General features: G+C 46.6%; 1 protein-coding gene across 1 annotated transcript; it reads right to left on the bottom strand.

Moving 5' to 3' along the window:
* Nucleotides 1-1,730: 1,730 nt before the first annotated feature.
* On the bottom strand, nt 1,731-22,713 carry GARIN1A (golgi associated RAB2 interactor 1A). Its single transcript, XM_066254532.1, has 5 exons — nt 22,561-22,713; nt 15,795-15,979; nt 11,386-11,635; nt 9,197-9,315; nt 1,731-1,926 (listed from the first exon to the last, which is right to left on the bottom strand). Exons 1-5 carry the CDS (start codon nt 22,711-22,713, stop codon nt 1,731-1,733), a joined length of 903 nt encoding a protein of 300 aa, XP_066110629.1.
* Between the last annotated feature and the right edge of the window lie 1,364 nt (nt 22,714-24,077).

Here is a 24,077-nt window from a genome sequence, read left to right as displayed (position 1 = left end):
GGGGGGGGGCATGTTCCTTCTCCCTCCATCACTCTCCTATCTGTAGGGTGAACCATAGGAAAGCAAGTCGACCAGCCTCGCTGTGCAGACCGAGTGGTTCAAACATCATATCAATCTTTTTTAACAAATATTTTTTTAATTGAATTTATTGGGCCACAGGTTTCAAGTGCGCAACTCAATAAAACATCATCTGCATGCTGCATCTAGAGCCCATTGTCCCGAGCAGAATCTCTTTCCATCCCACCCCCCAGCTTTGCCCACCTCCACCTCCCTCCCACCCCCTTTGCCTTCTGGCTATCACCACGCTGTTGTTTGTGTCTATGTGTTACTTTGCTTGATCCCTTTGCCTTCTGTCATTCAGTTCCTCTATCCCCTCCCCTTTGACAGCAGTCAGTGCATTACATGCATCCGTGTCTCTGTTCCTATTTTGTTCGTCAGTTTATTTTGTTCATTAGACTCCACATATAAGTGTGATCGTACAGTATCTTTCCTTCTCTGACTGGCTTATTTCACTTAGCATAATAATCTTCAGGTCCATCCATGCTGTTGCAAAAGATAAGATTTTCTTCTTTTTATGGCTGTGTAGGATTCCATTGTGTAAATGAACCATAACTTTTTTATTCACTCATCTACTGATGGGCACTCGGGTTGCTTCCAGATGTTGGCTATTGTAAATAGTGCTGCAATAAACATAGGGGTGCATATATTCTTTCAAATTAGTATTTCGGGATTCTTAGGATATATTCTCAGAAGTGGGATTGCTGGGTCAAAAAGCAGTTCCATTTTGAATTTTTTGAGGAATCTCCATACTGTTTTTCACAGTGGCTGCACCAGTCTGCATTCCCACCAGCAATGCAGGAGGGTTCCCTTTTCTCCACATCCTTGCCAGTACTTGTTGTTTCTTCATTTGTTGATCAAAGAACATCAGGTCAACCTTAATGGTCATCCTGTATCTCTAACATAGAGTTCGATATCACTCCCATACCCTTCCTAAAGGCAGGAAACCTGTCCATTTGTCTTGTTCTTTCTGGTATACTCAGCATCGAGCGCAGTGTCTGATACCTAGCAGACACTTGATAAATGCTTACTCACTGTTGCGGTAGTGCTTTCCAGGTAAGTGTTCCCACTTGTCCAGAGGTTGGCCAAGGCCCCTGCCCTGACCCTGAGAGGCAGATACTGTGTCTTCCCATTTGCTTTCATTAGGTTCTGGGTAAGAAGAGCCATGGCTTCATTAGCAGCCAAAGTTTGCATGGCCCCGGGTAAGCCTTCCTGCTTTGCAGTGGGGCAGTAGGAGCTCACCTTCTTGCTTGAGGTAATGCAGCAACACAAAGGTATTTATTTCCCAGTTGGCATCCATCCTTCTCAGCAGCCCTGCCTGTTTGCCTATTTGCCAGAGGAAGTTGGATTTCTCACCAGCTCCTTTTCTCTGGACTGGCTTTCTTGCCTTTGCTTGGCTGCTTTGGGAGAAACTTTTTCCCACTTATTTCCCAAGGAGTGAGCTCCTACTCCTAATCAGTCCTTCCCCTAGAACCCCCACCCCCACCCCCACCATAGCACAACCTACAACAATGAGGGACTCATTGGAAGTTTATTGGTGGGAGTACAGAGACACATTGTTTAAATACCATCTTCTCCCATGGTCATTTGGTCCACCGCGGAAAAGGGCATTATAGGAGGTTGTAACCAGTGCACTGATTAAAGCCAGGAAGATCACCTTGTTTGGCTAGGTGTTAGGGTCCCAAGAAGTTCTCTCCTAGGGAACTGGCTAAAGGAGCCTGAAGGAAGGACTCATCTGGATTATCTTGTTCCCAGAGGCTGTGGCTCAAGGCGGCTCTCATGGGTGTACTCAGATTGGCTGGAGATGCTACTAACAAGGATGTCTTGTACCAGTTGGAATCTTTGATTTCAGTGGCAGTATGTCTGTTTCTGTTGGAACCCAGGAATTTGGGCGTCATTGAAAACAACAGAAGAAAAAGAACACATTGTTAAAAATTTAACTTAAAATTTTTAAACTTGCCTGACCAGGTGGTGGCGCAGTGGATAGAGCGTCAGACTGGGATGCCAAGGACCCAGGTTTAAGACCCTGAGGTCGCCAGCTTGAGCGCGAGCTCATCTGGTTTGAGCGAAAGCTCACCAGCTTGAACCCAAGGTCGCTGGCTCATGCAAGGGGTCACTCGGTCTGCTGAAGGCCCGCGGTCAAGGCACATATAAGAAAGCAATCAATGAACAACTAAGGAGTTGCAATGCACAATGAAAAACTAATGATTGATGCTTCTCATCTCTCCATTCCTGTCTGTCTGTCCCTGTCTGTCCCTCTCTCTGACTCTCTCTTTGTCTCTGTAAAAAATAAATAAATAGCCTGACCTGTGGTGGCGCAGTGGATAAAGTGTCGACCTGGAAATGCTGAGGTCGCCGGTTTGAAACCCTGGGCTTGCCTGGTCAAGGCACATATGGGAGTTGATGCTTCCAGTTCCTCCCCCCTTCTCTTTCTCTGTCTCTTTCTCTCCCTCTCTCTCTCCTCTCTAAAAACAAATAAAATAAAAAAAAAGAATTAAATAAATAAAAAATAAAAATTTTAAAACTTAAAAACTGCTTTGAAACTGTCTTTTCCAGCATGAATTCCCTGAACACAGGCGTGAATGTGGAAATGCCTGGCAGCGACAATACATATTTATGGTATGATGTAGCGAAGAACGACTTGCGTGAAGGACAAGCAGGAGGTTGGAGCTAAGGCCTGCTCTGCTGAAGTAGGACGGACAACACCCCCAAACCTTAAGTGCTGCTTTTATGTGCTGAGAACCTAATGTTTTATGATTCAAAGGCAGACTCTGAACCCCCTGGGACCTGCCTGATGCCCACTATAACCTGCCTTGGTTCAGCAGGAGTACAAAGTAAACCTGCAGACAGTTCTCCAAAATAATAACAACTTAACTTGTATGTGTCCTGAGCAGGGATCGAACCTGCAACCTTGGTATACCAGGATGACACTGTAACCAACTGAACAACCTGGCCAAGGCAGTTTGTTTGTTTTTTAAAATATATTTTATTTAAAAAAAATTATTTATTGACCTTAGAGAGGAAAGAAAAGAGAAAGAGACAGAAACATCAATCTGTTTCTGAGTGTGCCCTGACCAGGGATCAAACCAGCAACCTCTCTGCATGGGGACGATGCTCAAACCAACCAAGCTGTCATCCAGGACCAGAGTGTTGTTGCTTTTTTAAGTGAAATAATTTAAAAATTAAAAAAATAAAATAAAAATTATTTAGCTAGAGACCGTCAATGTGGTTAAATAAAAAACAACAACGAAAAACTCTTTGCCACAAAACACCTGGAAATTTAGATTAAAATATATAGTTAACCTATTTTTAAATGCATTGTTTGTTTGTTTGTCTGTTTTTTTTGTGGCAGAGACAAAGAGAGTCAGAGAGAGGGACAGATAGGGACAGACAGACAGGAAGGGAGAGAGATGAGAAACATCAATTCTTCGTTTCGGTTCCTTATTTGTTTATTGATTGATTTCTCATATGTGCCTTGACGGGACGGGGGGGAGGCAACAGCAGACCAAGTGACCCCTTGCTCAAGTCAGTGACCTTGGGCTCAAGCTGGTGAGCTTTTGCTCAAACCAGATGAGCCTGCACTCAAGCTGGTGACCTCAGGGTCTCAAACTTGGGTCCTCCGCGTTCCAGTTCGACGCTCTATCCACTGTGCCACCACCTGGTCAGGCTTAAATGCATTGTTGAACTCACAAAAAATAAAAAAAAAATCCTATAGTCCAAAAATTAATGACCAGTGAAATGTTCACTGAAGCTGGGACTACCTGAGGGACTTGCTCAGGCGTGGCCAACAGTTTTTGCCCCTGTGCCAGATTAGAAAGAAAGGTTTTTTCACAGGCTGGATGAAATACTAAAATTAAAAAATGTTAAATACAAAAACGATTCGTTTAAGTAAAAAAATTTTTATTATGTAATTTGTTTATGAATAAATGTGAGTAAAAAATTTAATATACAATATTATTTAACTAAAAATATATTTTAATAAAAATATAATTACATACCGTATAAATATCCAAACTGTATCACAATCATTTGAAACAATATTTAATTAATAGAATGAGCTTAATATCACAAATAAAACAATTATTTCGTTTTGCAAACAGCTTGGACACGTTTTCAGTTATCAACTGCAGCTATTGTCCATGCTACAATGCCACTTGATTCAGCATGCTTGACCACAAAAATAATGAATTGTTTGACCTTGGGTGAGCACTGGCAAACTCCGCCTAAAAGAATGTGGGTTTCACATCACCACTAAACGTCAAACAGTTCATATCGAGTACAGACGAGTACAAAAGTTGTAAATCTTTATAATGGAATTTTTTTAAAAAATAAAGAAGTATCGCAAATCCATTCGATTGGAAGTTAACCCTAGATTAGTCACACACGGAATTCTTCCCCGCATATGACTATCTTCTTAAATATCTCGATTTTCAATAATCAAAGATGCTTCTACTTCTGAGTAGCTGAGATTTTAAAGTAGTGGAGAATATTAAAAATTTAATCGCGGACCGCATAAACTCATTACGCAGGCCGGATCCGGTCCGCGGGCTGCATGTTGGCCATGCCTGGACTTACCAGTCTTGGTAACCGGGGGTTAGTGACACAGGAGATAAAATCTTGGGCCCTAGCCCGGTGGGGAGTTTACTGAGATATTTGCAGAAATCCAGGACTTGCAAAGCACCTTCTAGGCCAGGGGTCCCCAAACTTTTTACACAGGGGGCCAGTTCACTGTACCTCAGACCGTTGGAGGGCCGGACTATAAAAAAAACTATGAACAAATCCCTATGCACACTGCACATATCTTATTTTAAAGTAAAAAAACAAAACGGGAACAAATACAATATTTAAAATAAAGAACAAGTAAATTTAAATCAACAAACTGACCAGTATTTCAATGGGAACTATGCTCCTCTCACTGACCACCAATGAAAGAGGTGCCCCTTCCGGAAGTGTGGTGGGGGCCGGATAAATGGCCTAGGGGGCCGCATGAGGCCTGCGGGCTGTAGTTTGGGGACCCCTGTTCTAGGCCAAAGGGTACACCAGAAACAAATCCACTCAGTGCCACAAACTTATCTCTCTCAACCTGGATTCTGAGTCAAAAGGGAAACCTCTTCTGAAAATTCTTATCTTGGGGCCTGTAGTCATGCTGGTTCGAGGTCTGACACATGGTCCAAGAATTTCCAAGCTGAGAAACTAATATAAAAAAATTTCTTCTAAGTCAGTAATATCTCTGAGTTAACTAACAGAAGCAAACTTACAATGGTTCTTTGGGGCCACCCCTCCACCCCCAATTCAGGCCAATGTGAATCCCAGAGATAAAAACCTGTTTGAGATAAGCTCACGATAAAAATGACAGGTACAGACAGCTCCAAGATGCACATGGTATCCTTGTCTGTGTGAGAGGAAGCGGAGAGAGGCAATGGAGCATCTGAGGTACCTGAGAACAGGAGCACTCCTAAACCTCCCACCAGTTCTCAGTGGGAAGTGCAGCAGGACAACTCAAGAAGAAGGAAACTGGAAGGAAGGGCGAAGGGTTTGTCCTTCCCCGGTAAATTCTGAAGGGACTGGAGCAGAATGTGCCTTATGAACACTCAAAACCATTAGAATACTCTCCCTTGCAGGACACAGCCTCACAGTGGGGAAAACCACTGGAAATGGACTCCAAATTGCGTAGTCTGGGAACAAAAGAGGCACAGGAAAGAGCAAGGTCAGCTAAAGATAAGAGAGAGGAACACAGTCCCAGAAGGTCATTCACACGTCACAAAAACAACACAAGAGGGAGCACGAGAGCCCAAACCAGAAAGCTACCCTGACCCGCCTGTCATTTCCAAAGGTTCAGAAAAAGCATTTCATGTAAAAATAAATTGCATCAGAAAAGGATCATAATCAAACCTCACACAAAATCATATAAGGAAAGATATGAGCTGAGGTAATGGGTTCAAAACCCCGGGCTTGCCTGGTCAAGGCACATAAGAGAAGCAACCATTACAAGTTGATGCTTCCCACTCCTCCCTCGTGCTAGTCCTTCTCTCTCTCTCTCTCCTCTGTCTAAAATCAATCAATCAAACCTTCGAAAAAGGAAATATATGAAGTATAAAAAATCCTTAAAATGAAAGCATACTAAAAAAGATGTACTGCAAAAAATAAAAACAAGATGATGCACTGGAAAACAAATTCAAACTGCAACCGAACATTTTGGAAGAAGCTCAAATAAATTAAGAAAAGGATAGGATACAGGGAGGAACAACGTAAGTCAGAATTAAAATATTTATAAATGCGATGATAAAACTGAGAAAACAATCAGACCTTAAAAAACCCCAAAAACAATTACTTCCAAAACAAAACCTAAACCAGAAAGAACACTTGAGCAAACAAGCAAAGTATGTTTTGCCTCAAGAGAAATAGAGCCTGACCAGGTGGTGGTGCTTGAGCCCAAGGTTGCTGGCTTGAGCAAGGGGTCACTCGGTCTGCTGTAGCCACCCCCCCATGTCAAGGCACATATGAGAAAGCAATCAATGAACAACTAAGAAGACGCAACAATGCAACAAAGAATTGATGCTTCTCATTCATCTATCTCCCTTCCTGTCTATCTGCTGTCTGTTCCTCTCTCTGTCAAAAAAAAAAAAAAAAAGAAAGAAAGAAAGAAAAAAATAGAGGGATAAAAAAAAAGGAGGGCTTAAAGAATAAAAAAGAGAAAATGACATATATTAGACAAAAAGGATCCAACATACAATAATCAGAGTGCCCAAAGAAGAAAATTTTACATTACAAGTCAAGAAAATGTTATCTTTTTTATTTTATTTTATTTATTTATTTTTTTGTATTTTTCTGAAGTTGGAAACAGGGAGGCAGTCAGACAGACTCCCTCATGCGCCCGACTGGGATCCACCCGGCATGCCCACCAGGGGGCGATGCTCTGTTGAGACCAGAGCCATTCTAGCACCTGAGACAGAGGCCATGGAGCTATCCTCAGCACCCGAGCCAACTTTGCTCTGATGGAGCCTCGGCTGCTGGAAGGGAAGAGAGAGACAGAGAAGAAGGAGAGGAGGAGGGGTGGAGAAGCAGATGGGCGCTTCTCCTGTGTGCCCTGGCTGGGAATCGAACCCAGGACTCCTGCACACCAGGTCGATGCTCTACCACTGAGCCAACTGGCCAGGGCCAAGAAAATGTTATCTTGAAATTAGAAAGAAAAAAGAAACAAAGTCTGAAAAGTACATATAAAGGAAAGATGATGGCCTGGGAAAACTGAGTGGGCATGACCACCACCGTACCGAGTGAGGCTGAGAGCAATGAGAGAGAGGCTGTGTGGAGTACTTTGTATGAGCTGCTGCCTCTTTCCCCTCGAGCTGAAAGAGAAGGGCTTCCTGGGACCATCCAGAGAACTTCAGCTCTGGTCCCTGGGAACTGGGAGACCTGGTAGGCAGGGGTGCAATTCCTGCCCATGAAACATGGAAGGCAGGAGAGATGGGAGAATAGGTTTCTTTGGTGGTGAAGTGAAGTCGCTTCTGTGTCCTAGGGGCATGGTCCTCCTCTCCAATGGCCAGCCAAAGTCTGGGAGGATATCACATGAGGACTGGATGCAGACAGACAGCATGAGAGAGAGAGAGAGAGAGAGAGAGAGAAAGAGAGAGGGCACCAGCCTGGAGCCATTGTAAACCTTACCCAAGAGGAGTCTCTTAAGGGATGAGGGGACTTTGACAACTAGTGCCTGGGTGACATAGACCTCTGCAGAGCCGGGATCTAAGAGGGGTGGTGGCCAGATGAACGAAAGATGTTATAACATCACCAGAGTTGCAGTCGGGGAAGCCAAGAATCCAAGAAAGTGCCTAAGAGAAAAAGTCAGCTTTAAAGTTAGGAAACAGGAGAGGAGGAGTGACAAGCCAGGCCCCACTACAAGGGGCCATCTAAACGTGAAACTAGGCTGAGGGAAGGGAGATATGATCAGTTCAGAGTTTGGATAATTTTTAGGCACTGGGCTTTTAAATTTCAGAACCGATGCTGCTTTTGCTATTTCAAGGGACCAAAGGACCTTTCATAGTCTAAGAGGGAGTCCATATGCTATGGAGCCTGCCCAGAGAACCAGCCTTCACTTGGGGTCAAGAGGAAAACTTCTCCCACTGAAAAAAATTATAAAGGAAGACAAACATAAATTCACATGCAGATGATGCCCACACGTTGAACTTGTTCAACATATTGACTGCACAGCCTTGCTTTGGGTTTCAATCACTTATTACAGAAAGAATCTACAGCAATTACTTAGTAAATCAGTAAAACTTGGCCTGACCTATGGTGGCACAGTGGATAAAGCATCAACCTGGAATGATGAGGTCGTGGTTTGAAACCCCAGGCTTGCCCGGTCAAGGCACATATGGGAGTTGACGCTTCCTGCTCCTCCCCCCTTCTCTCTCTCTCTCTCTCTCTCTCTCTCTCTCTCTCTCTCTCCTCTCTAAAATGAATAAATAAAATCTTTTAAAAAATTAAAATAAATTAGTAAAACTTTGGAACCAACAGTGGTTATGGTCTTACTGTCTCTCCAATTTAGAGAAGAGATAGATGAGGCAGAGAGAACATTGTCTTATTTAAGGAACGCTTGTGGGTTGGGGATGGAGATAGTCACTCTTTTTTTTTTTTAATTTCTCTTAATTTATTCATTTTAGAGAGGAGAGACAGAGTGAGAGAGAGAGAGAGAGAAAGAGGGGAGGAGCAGGAAGCATCAACTCCCATATGTGCCTTGACCAGGCAAGCCCAGGGTTTTGAACAGGCGACCTCAGTGTTCCAGGTCGATGCTTTATCCACTGCGCCACCACAGGTGAGGCTGGAGATAGTCACTATGTACTCCATGCACTTGCTTCGTTAGCTTACCCTCATTCCTTCTACTGGGCACTATCCATACAAAAACACTGAGGTTTGCCTAGCCTATTCAAATCACTTAGCCACAGACCCTGTTTTCTCTCCCTGCCCCACCCTGTTTCCAAGGACAGGCTTACAATAACACCGAGAGGAAGGTCATGGCAATAACTGGAAGAAAAAAAGACACACTGAGATAGGCTGGCAGCCAGTGTCACAGACCCCACCCCGGCTCTATGCTGTGGGGAGGAGCGCTGGAACTCCCTGCATGCACAGTGCACAGAGGACCCACCTGTCTGCCGTGGGCTGGGACCTTTGGGAGAAACATGAGAAACTGCCACTGGTCTTCTCTGCTTCCAACAGCAGGGAGTTTTTGCTGGGCTGGGGGGATGGCTGAGGACTGCTTTCAAGCTGCAGAGAGAAACGATAGTCAAAGAACCAGGTCTGCTTCCTGGTAGTTCTATGGCCCCCTCTGGCCAGGACCTTGAAGGAATTAAGTTTTTACTTATTTATTTTTATTGATTTGATTGAAAAGGAGAGAGGGAGAAACATCAATTTGTTGTTCCACTTTATCCATGCATCATTAGTTGATTCTTTTTTTTTTTTTTTTTTCATTTTTCCAAAGCTGGAAACGGGGAGGCAGTCAGACAGACTCCCGCATGCGCCCGATTGGGATCCACCCGGCACGCCCACCAGGGGGCGATGCTCTGCCCATCTAGGGCGTCGCTCTGCTGCAACCAGAGCCATTCTAGCACCTGAGGCAGAGGCCATGAAGCCATCCTCAGTGCCCGGGCCATCTTTGCTCCAATGGAGCCTTGGCTGCGGGAGGGGAAGAGAGAGACAGAGAGGAAGGAGAGGGGGAGGGGTGGAGAAGCAGATGGGCGCTTCTCCTGTGTGCCCTGGCCAGGAATCGAACCCGGGACTCCTGCATGCCAGGCCGACGCTCTACCGCTGAGCCAACCGGCCAGGGCATTAGTTGATTCTTGTATGTGCTTCCTTTCTCTTAGAGAGAGAGGAAGGGAGAGAGACAGGAACATCAATCTGTTCCTGTATGTGCCCTGATGGGGAATGGAACCCGCAACCTTTGTGCACAGGGACAATGCTCTAACCAACTGACCTATCTGGCCAAGGTGAAAAATAAAAAATTTTAATGGAAAAATGTTTATGATGTAATCTAAATTGAAAAAAGCACTATTCAAAAATGTATATATATATTCGATGTTCTCAAATACATAAATTGAAAATTAATTTGAGGTCTGACTCGCAGTGGATAAAGCATCCACCTGGAACGCTGAGGTTGCTGGTTTGAAACCCTGGGCTTGTCTTGTCAAGGCACATACGGGAGTTGATGCTTCCTGCTCCCCCCTTCTCTCTCTCTCTCACTTTTTCTCCCTCTCTCTCTCTTTCTCTCTAAAATGAATAATTAAAATCTTTTTTAAAAATTAATTTAAAATGAAACACTAGAGAGAAATAAGCCAAAGTGTTCCAAGTTGGGGCTGAAGCAAAATGGAGGGTGATTTTTCTGTAATGTTCTGATTTTCTTCAGTGAATATTATTCCTTTATGATACTGGGGGGGGGGAGCAAAAAACAAAACTCTTTTAAGTACCTTATATCTCTGATAGGAGAAACTCAAGAGTTAAAATTTTAGCTTGAATAATGGTGTCTTTGGTTATGGTCAGTGGGTTTAATGGTTAAAGCTTTGTTCCATGGACTAAAATACCTGAACAGGACTACTTAACAAGATCTACAAGTAATACATTTTTGTGCCCCAGGTGACCTGCAAGTGGTCTTTGTGCCCCAGGGGACTGCAAGCAAACCCTTTGTACTCCAAGGACAGATGATCCAATTAACTTTGACTATGATCTGCTTAACTCTCCCTTGAAATTCTAAACCCTTTTCTTCCCTTTAGAAAGAGGTTGGCTAGGGATGGGGGTTGACATAATTTGGGAATATAACCCCCTATCTCCTGAGGTTGCTGACCATCTGAATAAAGTACCCCAAAAGATTCAAGTCCTGTCTCTACTTATTGGCTGCAACAGTGACAGGCAGTACAAACTCCAATAAAAGAATTTGCTTTGCCTGACCTGTGGTGGCGCAGTGGGATAAAGCATCAACCTGGAATGCTGAGGTTGCTGGTTCGAAACCTTGGGCTTGCCTGGTCAAGGCACATGTGGGAGTTGATGCTTCCTGCTCCCCCCCTTCTCTCTCTCTCTCTCTCACTCCTCTCACTCTAAAAATCAATAAAAAAATAAAAAAATTGATAATATAGTAATATCAATCTGACAAAAAAAAATTAAAAAAAAAAAAAAGAATTTGCTTTGATTGGTGTGTGCATATCATTGACCCTTGAAAACAAAGTCTTCTCATGCCCTCCGGGACAGTAGACTTTAATATTCATCAGTCCTCACAAGGGGAGGTGCTGTGTCTCTAATCCCCATTTCCCCCTCCCTAGAGACTGTGGCAGAAGGGCCCCCACTTACTGTTGTTTCCATGGTGCTACTGGACATCTTGGGCACAAGGCAGTGGGTGAACTGGATTCTCGGGTCTTTGGTGGTGATGGACAGACCGTTCTTAAGAATTCTCACCAAGCGGATCCAGAATTGAAACACAGCCTCTGGGTGTTTTTCATGGAGCCTCAGGTAGTAGATTTTTTCAGTCACTGTCCTCATCCGCAGGATGCGTTGGAGCCGGTCACAGATTTTTAGCTCCACAAACTTCAGGGGGAGAAGCCTGGACACAATCAGGAAGAAGCTCATAGAGAAGGAGGCCAGGATCTGAATTAACCGTGCTTGTGCCCCCCTAGAACTCGGCTCAGTCACACTGGGCTTTCACTTACGCTTGGGGATTCACAGAGGAGAAAGGGCGTGTGGTCTGAGAGTTGAATTATTACAAAGTCTGACTCTTCTTTGATATTAGTTATCAAGAATCTGCCCACATCAATAACAAAAGCTGGTAACTGGTATATAATATCTCTTTTAATTCTCACAACAACCCTTTGATGAAAGAAAGATAAATATTGTAAGGTGGTGGGCAAGGGGGGAAGGTCACGTGAGAAACCAGACCTGGGAACTTGGCTGGAACCGCCCACACCCATGCACACCAAAAGAAACTTCCCAAGAGTCCTTGGGAAAAGAGCGACCATCTGCCAGCCAGTGAGATTTCACCACGTCATATTAGCTCGACCACCCTACAGACCCTTTAAATATCCCCTATGCAAATCACCCCATGCGACTTCTCTGGTCTCTGTTCCCAGAACCAGAGAATATCATCTGGGAAGTGCTGTACTAAATAAAGTATTCCATACTTCATGGCTACGCCCTTCCTTCTTCCTCGCCAGGGAAAAATATCTTATATTTGGTGCCGAAACCCAGGAGGAGTTGAAGTCCGCAAGGGACCACTCCTCTCCCCTTCCCCTCTGAGAAAGAACCAGGATCTCCAACTTTCCACCCACTTCAGCACATGGTGCGGTAAGTCCCCTGCCTCCGGACTCCCCTCAGTTCTTTCTGCGGAGACTCCCTATCCAAAACTGCAGCTGTATCAAGGACCTCCTTTCCTTTCGGAGTGCATGTGTGCCTGTGGAGACGTCCTGGTCACATCCACTTTACCTAACCATCCAGTGGCCAGAGCTTGAGTTGCGGGACACCAATTCTCATCTCTGATCACTTCGAGGACTGAGGGTGGCCATAGAGGCACAGGAATCTAAACCTAATCCAAAAACACTCCTGGAGTGCCTTATCCAAAATCTCTCCCTCCCTAAAGAAGAAGAAACTGGCCTGACCAGTTGGTGGCGCAGTGGATAGAGCATTGGACTGGGATGCGGAAGGACCCAGGTTCGAGACCCCGAGGTCGCCAGCTTGAGCGCGGGCTCATCTGGCTTGAGCAAAGAGCTCACCAGCTTAGACCCAAGGTCGCTGGCTCCAGCAGGGGGTTACTCGGTCTGCTGAAGGCCCGTGGTCAAGGCACATGTGAGGAAGCAATCAATGAACAATTAAGAAGTCGCAATGCGCAACGAGAAACTGATGATTGATGCTTCTCATCTCTCTCCATTCCTGTCTGTCTGTCTCTATCTCTGCCTCTGTAAAAAAAAAAAAAAAAGAAGAAGAAGAAACTGTTCTCTGCTGTGGCCAGGCCACAGAACCCACTGGATAATGGGACCAGGTAGCCTCGTGAAGGGACTTTCGATTTTAACATCCTCACCAATTTAACTATTGCCAAAAGAACTGGGAACTGGTTGGAGATCCCTTATATTCAGGGTTTCTAGTATTTGCACTCCCATCCTAATCTCTGTGCTACCTGTTCTACCACGCAGGCCCTTTTTGGCCAGAGAAATCTCACCTAAACCCTCCACTACTAATCTTTCCTCCTTCGCTGACTACCAACTCTCTCCCCCTCCTGCCTGACCCCTAGGGGTGCCTCTCTCTCAGGACCCCTCTCTGGTCCCTCTGTGGACCTCTTCTGCTCAGGTCTCTTTCCTCCAGGAGCCCCCTGCCCTCCCTTCTCAGAATCCTGTTTCTCATTCACCTGCAAATACCACTCTCTCTTTCTCCTCCCCTGCTGGCCAGGGGTCCCTCCCTTCTCCACTGTGTTCTTAAGCCCCTCCTCCGTCAGGTCACCCTCCGCCAGCCATTGGCCCTTATGCCAGTTTGCAGTTCTCCTGACCCCACGGCCCAACCCTGGTCTTCTTGCAGGAAGGCCTGGCTTTGTCCTGCCTCTGGCTCCAGCATTTCCTGCTGGATCTGGGTGCTGGGCTCCCCAGGAGCCCCCTTCCTCTTATTCTCAACCCCCAAGCCCCTATCCAAGACCTGTGAACATGGCATTTAAAGTATTTAATGGGTGCAACTAGTAGAAAAATGTCGAGGCTGTTCACCAGGCCCACATGCAGCAGAGGGTAACGCTCCAAACCCAGGCTCTTATGGCAGCCCTGAAGCCGGCAGAGCAACAGGGCACAGGAGGTGCCCAACCCAAGTCTGGGCCGCAAAGAGGAACCCCACCAGGAGCTTGCTTTAAATATGGCAAGCAGGGTCACTGGTCCCGGCAGGGCCCCTGCCCGCAGCTGCCCACTGAGCCCTTCCTTGACTGCAAGCAGCTCGGTCACTGGCAGAACAATTGCCCCTTTTAGGCAACAGGCTTTTCCTCAGCACCTCTATGTGGAGGACAAGCCACCCAAATGGGAGACCAAGCCAGTCAGGTGGGCCCACCCCTCGAACTCTTAGACCTCATGGACGACTGACCTGATCCGGACTTGGAGACCCACATCACCCTCACCAAACCCCAGGGTAATGCTACAGGAATGGGTAAATCCATCTCATTTCTTGTGGACACGGGGGCTACCTTCTCTGTTTTGCCATCACACTCTGGACCTCTAGTTCCCTCACAGGTCTCAGTTATGGGAATGGATGGGACCCCTGCTTTTCCCCTTCACATGCCACCCCTGACATGCAGTTTGGACGGAATCCCCTTTTTGCACTCCTTCTTAGTTATGTCCTCTGAAAGGAAAGGGGCTTCCTCACTACCAAGGCCTCTCCTATAATCAATACTACTCTTATTTCTAACCATGTCTCTCACCTCAAGCTTGCCCCCAAGCAGGACCACTGGCAGTCGGAACCACTGGGCCCTACCCATCTCCGACTCACCAAAAGGCTGGACCCTATTGGTGAAAAATCCTCCTATTGCTCCTCTTTTTTTTTTAAATCCTTACAGGACCACATCCACGAAGTTTCTCGAGTCATGGTCAAACAGATGTTCCTCCCAACTCCCCTCAAAGCCACCCCCCCACACACGATGCCCCTAACCAGCAGGAAGTAGCCAGACAAATAGCAGTGCCCCTATTTAACACAAAAGGTCAGAATGTAAGGTGGTCAGCAATGGGGGAAGGTCACGTGAGAAACCAGACCCGGGAACTTGGCTAGAACAACCCACACCCATGCGTGCCAAAAGAAACTTCCCAGGAGTCTTAGGGAAAAGAGTAACCATCTGCCAGCCAGTGAGATTTCACCACGTCATATTAGCTCGACCACCCTACAGACCCTTTAAATATCCCCCACGCGGATCACCCCATGCGACTTCTCTGGTCTTTGTCCCCCAGACCAGGGAATATCGTCTGGGAAGCGCAGTACTAAATAAAGCTTTTATTATTCCACACTTCGTGGCTACACCCTTCTTTCTTCCTTGGCGGGGAAAAATACCTTACAAATATTATTAATTCCACTTTACAGATTGTGAAACTGAGGTTCAGAGAAGCTAAGTGATTTGTCCACTGGTTCCGACTGCCAGTGGTCCTGCTTGGGGGCAAGCTTGAGGTGAGAGACATGGTTAGAAATAAGAGTAGTATTGATTATAGGAGAGGCCTTGGTAGTGAGGAAGCCCCTTTCCTTTCAGAGGACATAACTAAGAAGGAGTGCAAAAAGGGGATTCCGTCCAAACTGCATGTATAGGTCTTAAGTAGGAACTGGGACTAAGGTTTTCTGACTCCATTTCCTTTCCCCTTTGCCCTGTATCCTGATTAACTCTGCTGAGTAAGAAGTGTGGATGTCTCCTGCACATCCAATATTTTTTATTTTTTCAATCTCAACACCTCATTAATGCCATTTGATTTTCGTATACTTTGCTCTTTTTTAAACACTCCCCCAAGTCTATACCAACAAAATAAAGAAGAAAGCCAAGATCCTCAAAAACTAGGCTGAAACAGACTGGTAACTCTACCCACAGCACCAAGCACAATATGGGGTATATATAAATACTAAGTAAATGCTTGTCAAATGAATGAATGAGGTTCTACATAGTTTGTACACTAAGGAACACTGTCCTTCCTTTTCATCTGAAGCCCAACTGGGAAACAATGCAGTCTGTCATTCCACCCCTCTGGCCCCTCCCTAAGGCCTTTCTTTACCTTCTGAGGGTGATGATTGGAGCACAGTCAGGCGTGCTGCAGGTGGAAAATTGACCTTGGGGCCAGGTGACATTGGCCATCAGGAGTATGTTGGGGAGTGGCAAGGAGGCCACTGAGGAGGTTATCCCAAGGATCACGGTGGTTGGCCCTTCACAGACATTCATCCAGTTCCCGAGCTTAGTGACCTAGAAATCAGTCCCAGGTAACTTGGGTCAGAGAAGCAAAAGACAAGAGAAGAAAGATACAGGTGCTAGAAAGCAGCACTTCAACTTGGTGACAAGCTTGGAGCACCTGTGATTCTACATGTACTTGGCACTCTGGACTGGGCCATGGACTGCACTACCCTTTTTTGTGGCTCTCCCCAAACAGACAAACTCGTTGGCAATAGTAACGCTGTATTGCTCTTCTTCGTGTCCTCTGCATCATCTAACTTTAAAAGGATGCACTAGCCCTGGTCAGATAGTTCCGTTGGTTATAGCATCGTCCCAAAGCGCAGAGGTTGCCACTTCGATCCATCCCTGGTCAGGGCTCATACAGTGACAGATTGATGTTATTGTCCTTCTCTCTCCCATTAAAATTGATAGATACATGAATTCACCAGAACTTCCAACTGCCCTTTCGCTGTTCCGCTTGTCTATCTGACCCCACCCTTGCTTACTTACTATCGCCCCTGAAGCAGGACAGTTCTAGGAAGCTGGTCGACCGCCCCAAGGAGAAGCGTTCCAGGAAGCCGAAATCGTCGGACTGCAGAAGGGAGCATACCAGAATTGCTGACTCAACGCACACTTGCTCAAAGCTCTCCCCACCTTAATAAATTTTTGCCTCAGAGTCTGTTTCGGTGCTCTTCTCCCTGGGAGAAGTGCCCGGCAGGGTTTCTTTCTTCCTTTCAATAAAGCCTGTTATTCTGGTCTTTTCAGATTCCCATGGATTCCAACATTTGGTGCCGAAACCCGGAATGGGGTACTGGTTGCCTGGATGATCCCTCTTTGCCATCCAAACTTACAACCAGGGAAGCAATAGGCAGCGGCAGCTCATCCCGGGCTTACTCCCTGATTCTGTTTGGATGTGTAATTGTAGGTTGATTGGCTGGCAGTCTAACCCTGTCCTGAACCCTGCTGGACCAGAAAGGTAAGGAGTTTCTCTCTCTCCCTTCCCCAGTTGGCCTCCAAATTTCTCTCTAAAAACACCCCTTCCTGGTCAGATGGTTTTGACTTCAGACCCCATATCTACGAGTGGTCTGCCTCTACTCCTTTATGGACTTCTACGAAAGTCTAGGCGCACATAGCCAGGCCACTCTCCTACGTCCCAGGATCTCAGCCTTGGGGAGACAACCTCCTGTCTGAGACTCTCTCTCTATGGAGATTTTCTCCTCTTGGAACTGTGACTGAAGGCGGGGACACCCCTTTCTCTCACCAGTCTCCTCTACTGTGGGCTCCTCTCAGTCCAAACCATCCAGCCAGACTCCCCTCAGAACATGGGCTCCTCCCAATCTCAAGCCTCAGAGACTACTCCTCTACTCCTTTGGGACTCACCCTACTCTCTGAGGTTCACAGTTTGGGAGGTTTCTACTTCAAGTGGCTAGCTTTTACAGACTTCCTTGAAAGTCTGGGCGCCTAGCCAAGCTGCTTTCTATTATTATTACAATATCCTAAGAGATCTTGACAATTTCTGCCACCGGACGGGAAGGGCACCAGAAATTCCTTACATGCAGGCTTTCTTCTCCCTTTGCTCCTGTCCTTAATTTCTGTGCTGCTTGTTCTACATGCAGGCCGTTTTTGGCCAAAGAAACCTCACCTAAAACCTCCACTCCTAATCTCTCCTTCTCCGCAGACTCCCAACTCTCCCTTCCTGCCTGACCCCTGATGGTACCCCTTTCTTGGGACCCCTCTCTGGTCCCTCTGCAAATCTCTCTTCCCTCCAGAAAGCCCCCTCTCTTCTCTTCACTAGTTACAGACAGGTGGCTCTGTCTCTTTTTCTTCTTTGACCCATCCCCCCACCCCACCGGCCTTCCACTACCCCTCGTCCTCTCCCCTCTTCTCAGAGCTCTAAATCTTTTTGACTCCTCTGACCACGTGGCACCACCACCAATCCTCCTCCTCCTGCTGTAAATTCTGACCTTCCTTCTTTCCATCAAAGCTGTTCACACTGTCTGTCCTTCTGCTTCCTCTCTTCGTTAACTGTGTCTGTTTCTAAGGCCTTAAACCAATAATTACCTGCCTCTTAAACCAGGCTTACTCATCTCCACGGACTCTCCCTGCAATACCTTCATCCTTTCTGTTCAAAAAACTTCAGGGGCGCCTGACCAGGTGGTGGTGCAGTGGATAGAGTGTCAGACTGGGATGCGGAAGGACCCAGGTTCGAGACCCCAAGGTCGCCAGCTTGAGTGTGAGCTCATCTGGCTTGAGCAAAAAAAAAAAAAAAAGAAGCTCACCAGCTTGGACCCAAGGTCACTGGCTTGAGCAAGGGGTTACTTGGTCTGCTGAAGGCCCGCAGTCAAGGCACATAGTTGTTCATTGAGAAAGCAATCAATGAATAACTAAGGCACTGCAATGAAAAACTGATGATTGATGCTTCTCATCTCTCTCCGTTCCTGTCTGTCTGTCCCTATCTATACCTCTCTCTGTTCCTGTAAAACAAACAAACAAAAACCTTCAGAAGCTTATCACCTCATACCAGACTTACACCTAATTAATGAGGCAGTAGTTCCCCTCCATCTGTAGCCTTAATCTCTACAAGTTACTGTCACACATTCCCTCAAACACAATCAATCCTCAAACACAACCACTCACTTCACAATCCTAAACCTCAAAAATGCCTTCTTTACCATTCCTCTACACCCTGACTCTTACTTTCTGTTTGCATTCACGTGGACTGACCCGGACACTAATGCAGCCCAGCAACTTACATGGACTGTCTTACCCCAGGGAATCAAAAACAGCCCACACCTGTTTGGGCAGGCACTAGCTCAGGATTTATCAGCATGCAATCTCAAAACTAGTTCTCTCTTAGTTGGCCCCAACACCATGTCAAATCCCTGAAAAATGCAACCCAACCCCAGTTCAGTCTGTTAGGAGCTGTCACAAGGAGCAGGAATCCAGGAAAAGTCCACATCCAGGAAAAGTCCACATGGCACTGGAGTTGTTGTCATGTTAAGGACACTACTCTTTTATGGATTCTTGCTGTATTGGCCAAGAGTTTGCTTAAAGGCTTTAATCACTGTAAAAAAAAAAGTAGAAGACTGGATAAAGAAGATGTGGCACATATACACCATGGTTTACTATTCAGCCATAAGAAATGATGACATCGGATCACTTACAACAAAATGGTGGGATCTTGATAACATTATACGGAGTGAAATAAGTAAATCAGAAAAAAACAAGAACTGCAGGATTCCATACATTGGTGGGACATAAAAATGAGACTAAGAGACATGGACAAGAGTGTGGTGATTACAGGGGGAGATGGGAGGGAAGGAGGGAGAGGGGGAGGGGGAGGGGGAAGGGCACAAAGAAAACTAGATAGAGGGTGACGGAGGACAATCTGACTTTGGGTGATTGGTATGCAACAGAATTGAATGACAAGATAACTTGGACATGTTTTCTTTGAATATATGTACCCTGATTTATTGATGTAACCCTATTAAAATTAATAAAAATTTATTTATTAAATAAAAAAACAAAAAACTAGTACTCTCTTACAATATGTAGATGACTTACTCCTCTGCAGCCCCTCCCTGCCTGCCTCAAGGAGACACACGGCCACCCTTCCTAACTTCCTTGCTGTGAAGGGATATCACGTCTTCTCTGGTAAGGCTCAACTTCACTCCTAGTCTGTAGCCTATCTAGGCATTGCCTTAACCCCCACCACCTGAAATCTCACCCTAGATCGAACTCGGACCCTCCACAGTCTCCAACCACCTACCACTGCAGATCAAATCTTTTCTTTCCTCAGTCTAATAGGCTTCTATAAACACTGGATTCCCAATTTTGCTCTCTTAGTCAAGCCCCTCAGTGAGATCTTCTGAGCATGGCTTTTAAGGTCTATAATGACCAAGGAAGTAACAGAAAAGGCAAATAATGCCCAAAAGAAGTAAGGAAATACCAGCTTTTGGCATACGCTCTTAAAGGCTCCAGCACCCTAAAGGGCTTCATAGAATTCCATCAGGGCCCTACTCCAGAGTAAGAGAAAAATCATTGAACTGAAGCCTGCCAGGCTTCCCGGCCCCATCAAGGAACACATCATTGCTGTGAAAAAAGGGACACAAGAAGGTAAGCTGCCCCTTTGCTCCATGAGGGAAGGTTCAGTCTCTTCTAGCCCTGCTCCAGCTACCTGTGACCTGACCTTGCCCAGCATGCTGGGAATTGCCACTGGAAGGCCCAGGGACATACTTCACTAGCCTAAGGTATTTCTTCCAAGTAGCAGATAAGCTCATCTCATTTCTTGTAAACACAAGGGCCATCTACTATGCCTTGCCTAAATATTTGAGTTTTATTTATCTCTCGAAGATCTCTACTGTGGGTATTGACAGTCTGATTTTGTTGCTTTATTTAATGTATAATATCTCCTTTATTCCTCTTGTCTCAATGCCCCATACCTATTGTAGGCTGGGACCTGCTGCTAATTCCAGCTAGAAGCAGTGGTCACTAGGACTTAAACTCTAACTACAAAGTGTAGAAATGTAACCACCCTTTCCCTAAGTACTTACAAGTAAGTAAGGGTAAATTCCCTAAGGATTTACAAGTTACTCAGCAAACTGTTCAAAGACTGTCCAAGAGGCGCTTCCAGCAGTACATCACCCAAGGACTGACTTTCACGTGGACAGATCGACACACCGTGATCCTGACAACTTCCAATGCTGCTAAGGGCGACTCTTTCCTCCACCCTGACCATCTGGAGCTCAGAAACAGAGAAACAAAACTGACTTCTTGTCCTTTTATTCTCTATTCACCTCTCAACCTACCTCACCTAATCAGGTGCTTTCTACTCATGTGGGACCAACACCTATATGTGTCTCCCAACTAACTAGACAGAAAAATTTTCCCTAGTCTATCTCACCCCAAATATCAACTTAATCCCACCCCATAAGCCTCTTCCAGTTCCTAGTACACTACCTGTCAATCTAAGGACCAAATGAGCTGTACAGGTAATCCCTCTTCTGTTGCTTTAGGAATCTCTGCAGAAGTAGGTCTAGGGGCAGGGGGACTGGCCACTTCCTGTCTTATTCCAACTCTCTCTCTCTGAAGCCCAAAGAATTCCTAAACATGGAATCAGTGGTTTCACATAAACTGGGTGTCTTGACTATTGCCTTTCATTAGTCCACACACTCTCCTATTTACTTATCTAACTTTTGAACCCTACCTCTTACATTTGTTCACTAGTTTCCTACAGAACCACATGCAGACCTTCGCCAATCAGAAAACTGGAAAAATCTATCTAACCCTACACACCAACCCTAAAACCTACCCTCGCAAAACAAAAAATCTGGAACTCTATAAAAACACCCCTACTCCAACTGCCCCAGGGAGAGGTTCACGAAGAAGGCCCCCAATAGGGACAACAGCAGGAAGTAGCTCCAGAAGATGGCTGATCTGAGACAAACCTCCTTCCTGAACCCCATACCCTTTTCTTCTCCTCACCTCTTTTTTCTTTTTTTTTTTTTTTTTTTTTTTTCGTATTTTTCCGAAGCTGGAAACGGGGAGAGACAGTCAGACAGACTCCCGCATGCGCCCAACTGGGATCCACCCGGCACGCCCACCAGGGGGCGATGCTCTGCCCCTCCGGGGCCTCGCTCTGCCGTGACCAGAGCCACTCTAGCGCCTGGGGCAGAGGCCAAGGAGCCATCCCCAGGACCGGGGCCATCTTTGCTCCAATGGAGCCTTGGCTGCAGGAGGGGAAGAGAGAGACAGAGAGGAAGGAGGGGGGGGGGTGGAGAAGCAAATGGGCGCTTCTCCTGTGTGCCCTGGCCGGGAATCGAACCCGGGTCCCCCGCACGCCAGGCCGACGCTCTACCACTGAGCCAACCGGCCAGGGCCACCTCTTTTTTCTTTTATCATACCAGAGTTGAGAAATGATAGATACATGAATTCACCAGAACTTCCAACTGCCCTTTTGCTGTTCCGCTTGTCTATCTGACCTCACCCTTGCTTACTTACTATCACCCCTGAAGCAGGACAGTTCTAGGAAGCTAGTCGACTGCTCAAGGAGAAGTGTTCCAGGAAGCTGAAATCGTAGGACTGCAGAAGGGAGCATACCAGAATTGCAGACTCAACGCACACTTGCTCAAAGCTCTCCCCACCTTAATAAATTTTTGCCTCAGAGTCTGTTTCGGTGCTCTTCTCTCCAGGCGAAGTGCCCGGCAGGGTTTCTTTCTTCCCTTTAATAAAGCCTGTTACTCTGGTCTTTTGAACTCCCACGAATTCCAACAAAAATTAATGAGTTAAAAAAATTTTTTTTTAAAAAAGGACATAGTAGTATGAAAAAGATGAATGGCATTAAAATTCTATTCCTCCATCCTCAGATAGAGGAAGCCAGCACAGGTTTCTAAGTCCTGGAAGGGAGACTGTGTGAAGAAATTCCAGAAGGGGAGGAGAGTGAGGAAAGCCCCATATTGCTATAGGCACAAACAGGTGAACTTGAGACCTGGCTTCTGGCTGGAATAGCTTCTTTTTCCTCCCCAGGGCTTTAAAAGGCCATAGCATTTGGACCAAACCCTGGGAAAATGCTTTGGAAGGGAAAAGTGAGCTAGCTCTGAGCTGCACAAAGGTACCTGGTTAAAGTTGCTTTCAAACACTGCCGAGTGGGAGAATAGGTTGAATTCTGGAGAATGAATCAGTTGACCAAGAAGGCCATCTTCCACCCCAAGTTCCACTCCAGGGCCTGGTTCCCTGACCTCAGGAGGGAGGCCCCTAATTTTGTTCATTGGTTCTTGGGGAGAATGGGCTGGGGGACATCCTTGGGGCTCCACGCAGATCGAGCCCAACTCCAAGGTATTGATGTGACCACTGCTTCCCCCCCTCCTCCACAGCCGCTGACTTATAGGCTGTCCCCAGGCTGGGAGGGCCTGCCTGCTGGCTCACAATGGCAGGAATGACATCAGGAATGTGATGGCAACAATAGGAAAGAAAAAAAAAAGAAGAGGAAGGGAAAATGAGGGAGGAGCAAGGCTTTTCTCTCCCTTTTCTTACTCACTGCAAACTAGTGGTAATGAAACCTACCATAGTCCCCCATGTATAAGATGCTACCGTGAGGTTGGTTGGCAATGGGAGAAGGTCACATGAGGAACCACACACATCCATGACCATCAAAAGAAACAGCCACACCCATGCCCACCAAAAGAAACGGCCCAGAGCATTTTGAAAAAGAACAACTGTCTGTCAGCCAATGAAATTTCGCCATCCACCACCACCCTACCAACACTATAAATTACCGCCCCGCCCCGCCCCCGGCAGGGGAAGCTGCGCGACTTCCCTGGCCCCTGTCTTGCAGACCAGTGAACCTCGCTTGGGAGTGCTCTAAATAAAGCTTTGGCTTGGCCCTGGCCGGTTGGCTCAGCGGTAGAGCGTTGGCCTGGCGTGCGGGGGACCCAGGTTCGATTCCCGGCCAGGGCACACAGGAGAAGCGCCCATTTGCTTCTCCACCTCCCCCCTCCTTCCTCTCTGTCTCTCTTTTCCCCTCCCGCAGCCAAGGCTCCATTGGAGCAAAGATGGCCCGGGCGCTGGGGATGGCTTCTTGGCCTCTGCCCCAGGCGCTAGAGTGGCTCTGGTCACGGCAGAGCGACGCCCCCTGGTGTGCAGAGCGTTGCCCCTGGTGGGCGTGCCAGGTGGATCCCGGTCGGGCGCATGCGGGAGTCTGTCCGACTGTCTCTCCCTGTTTCCAGCTTCAGAAAAAATACAAAATAAATAAATAAATAAAGCTTTGGCTTGTCCACACTTGGTGTCTATGTCCTTCTTTCTTCCTAGGTGGAAAATACCTTACCTTTGGTGCTGAAACCCAGGTGGAGCTTGAGTCCTCAAGGGCCGCTCCTCTCCCCTTCCCTTCCGAGGAAGACCAGGACCTCTGACCTCCCACCCACTTCGGCACATGGTGCGGTAAGTCCCCTGCCTCTGGCCTCCCCTCAGTTCTTTCTGACTCCGAGGTTCCCTGCCCGTAATTGCAGCTGCGTCAGGGACCTTCTACCCTTTCTGAGTGCATGTGTGCCCGTGGAGACTCCCACTCTGCCTGACTGTCCGGTGGCCAGAGATTGAGTTGCAGAACACCAATTCTCATCTCTGATCACCCCGAGGC

The sequence above is a fragment of the Saccopteryx bilineata genome, chromosome 2 (genome assembly GCF_036850765.1).
Source record: "Saccopteryx bilineata isolate mSacBil1 chromosome 2, mSacBil1_pri_phased_curated, whole genome shotgun sequence".
Classification (NCBI taxonomy): domain Eukaryota; kingdom Metazoa; phylum Chordata; class Mammalia; order Chiroptera; family Emballonuridae; genus Saccopteryx; species Saccopteryx bilineata.
This window is presented reverse-complemented; position numbering and strand designations above follow the sequence as displayed.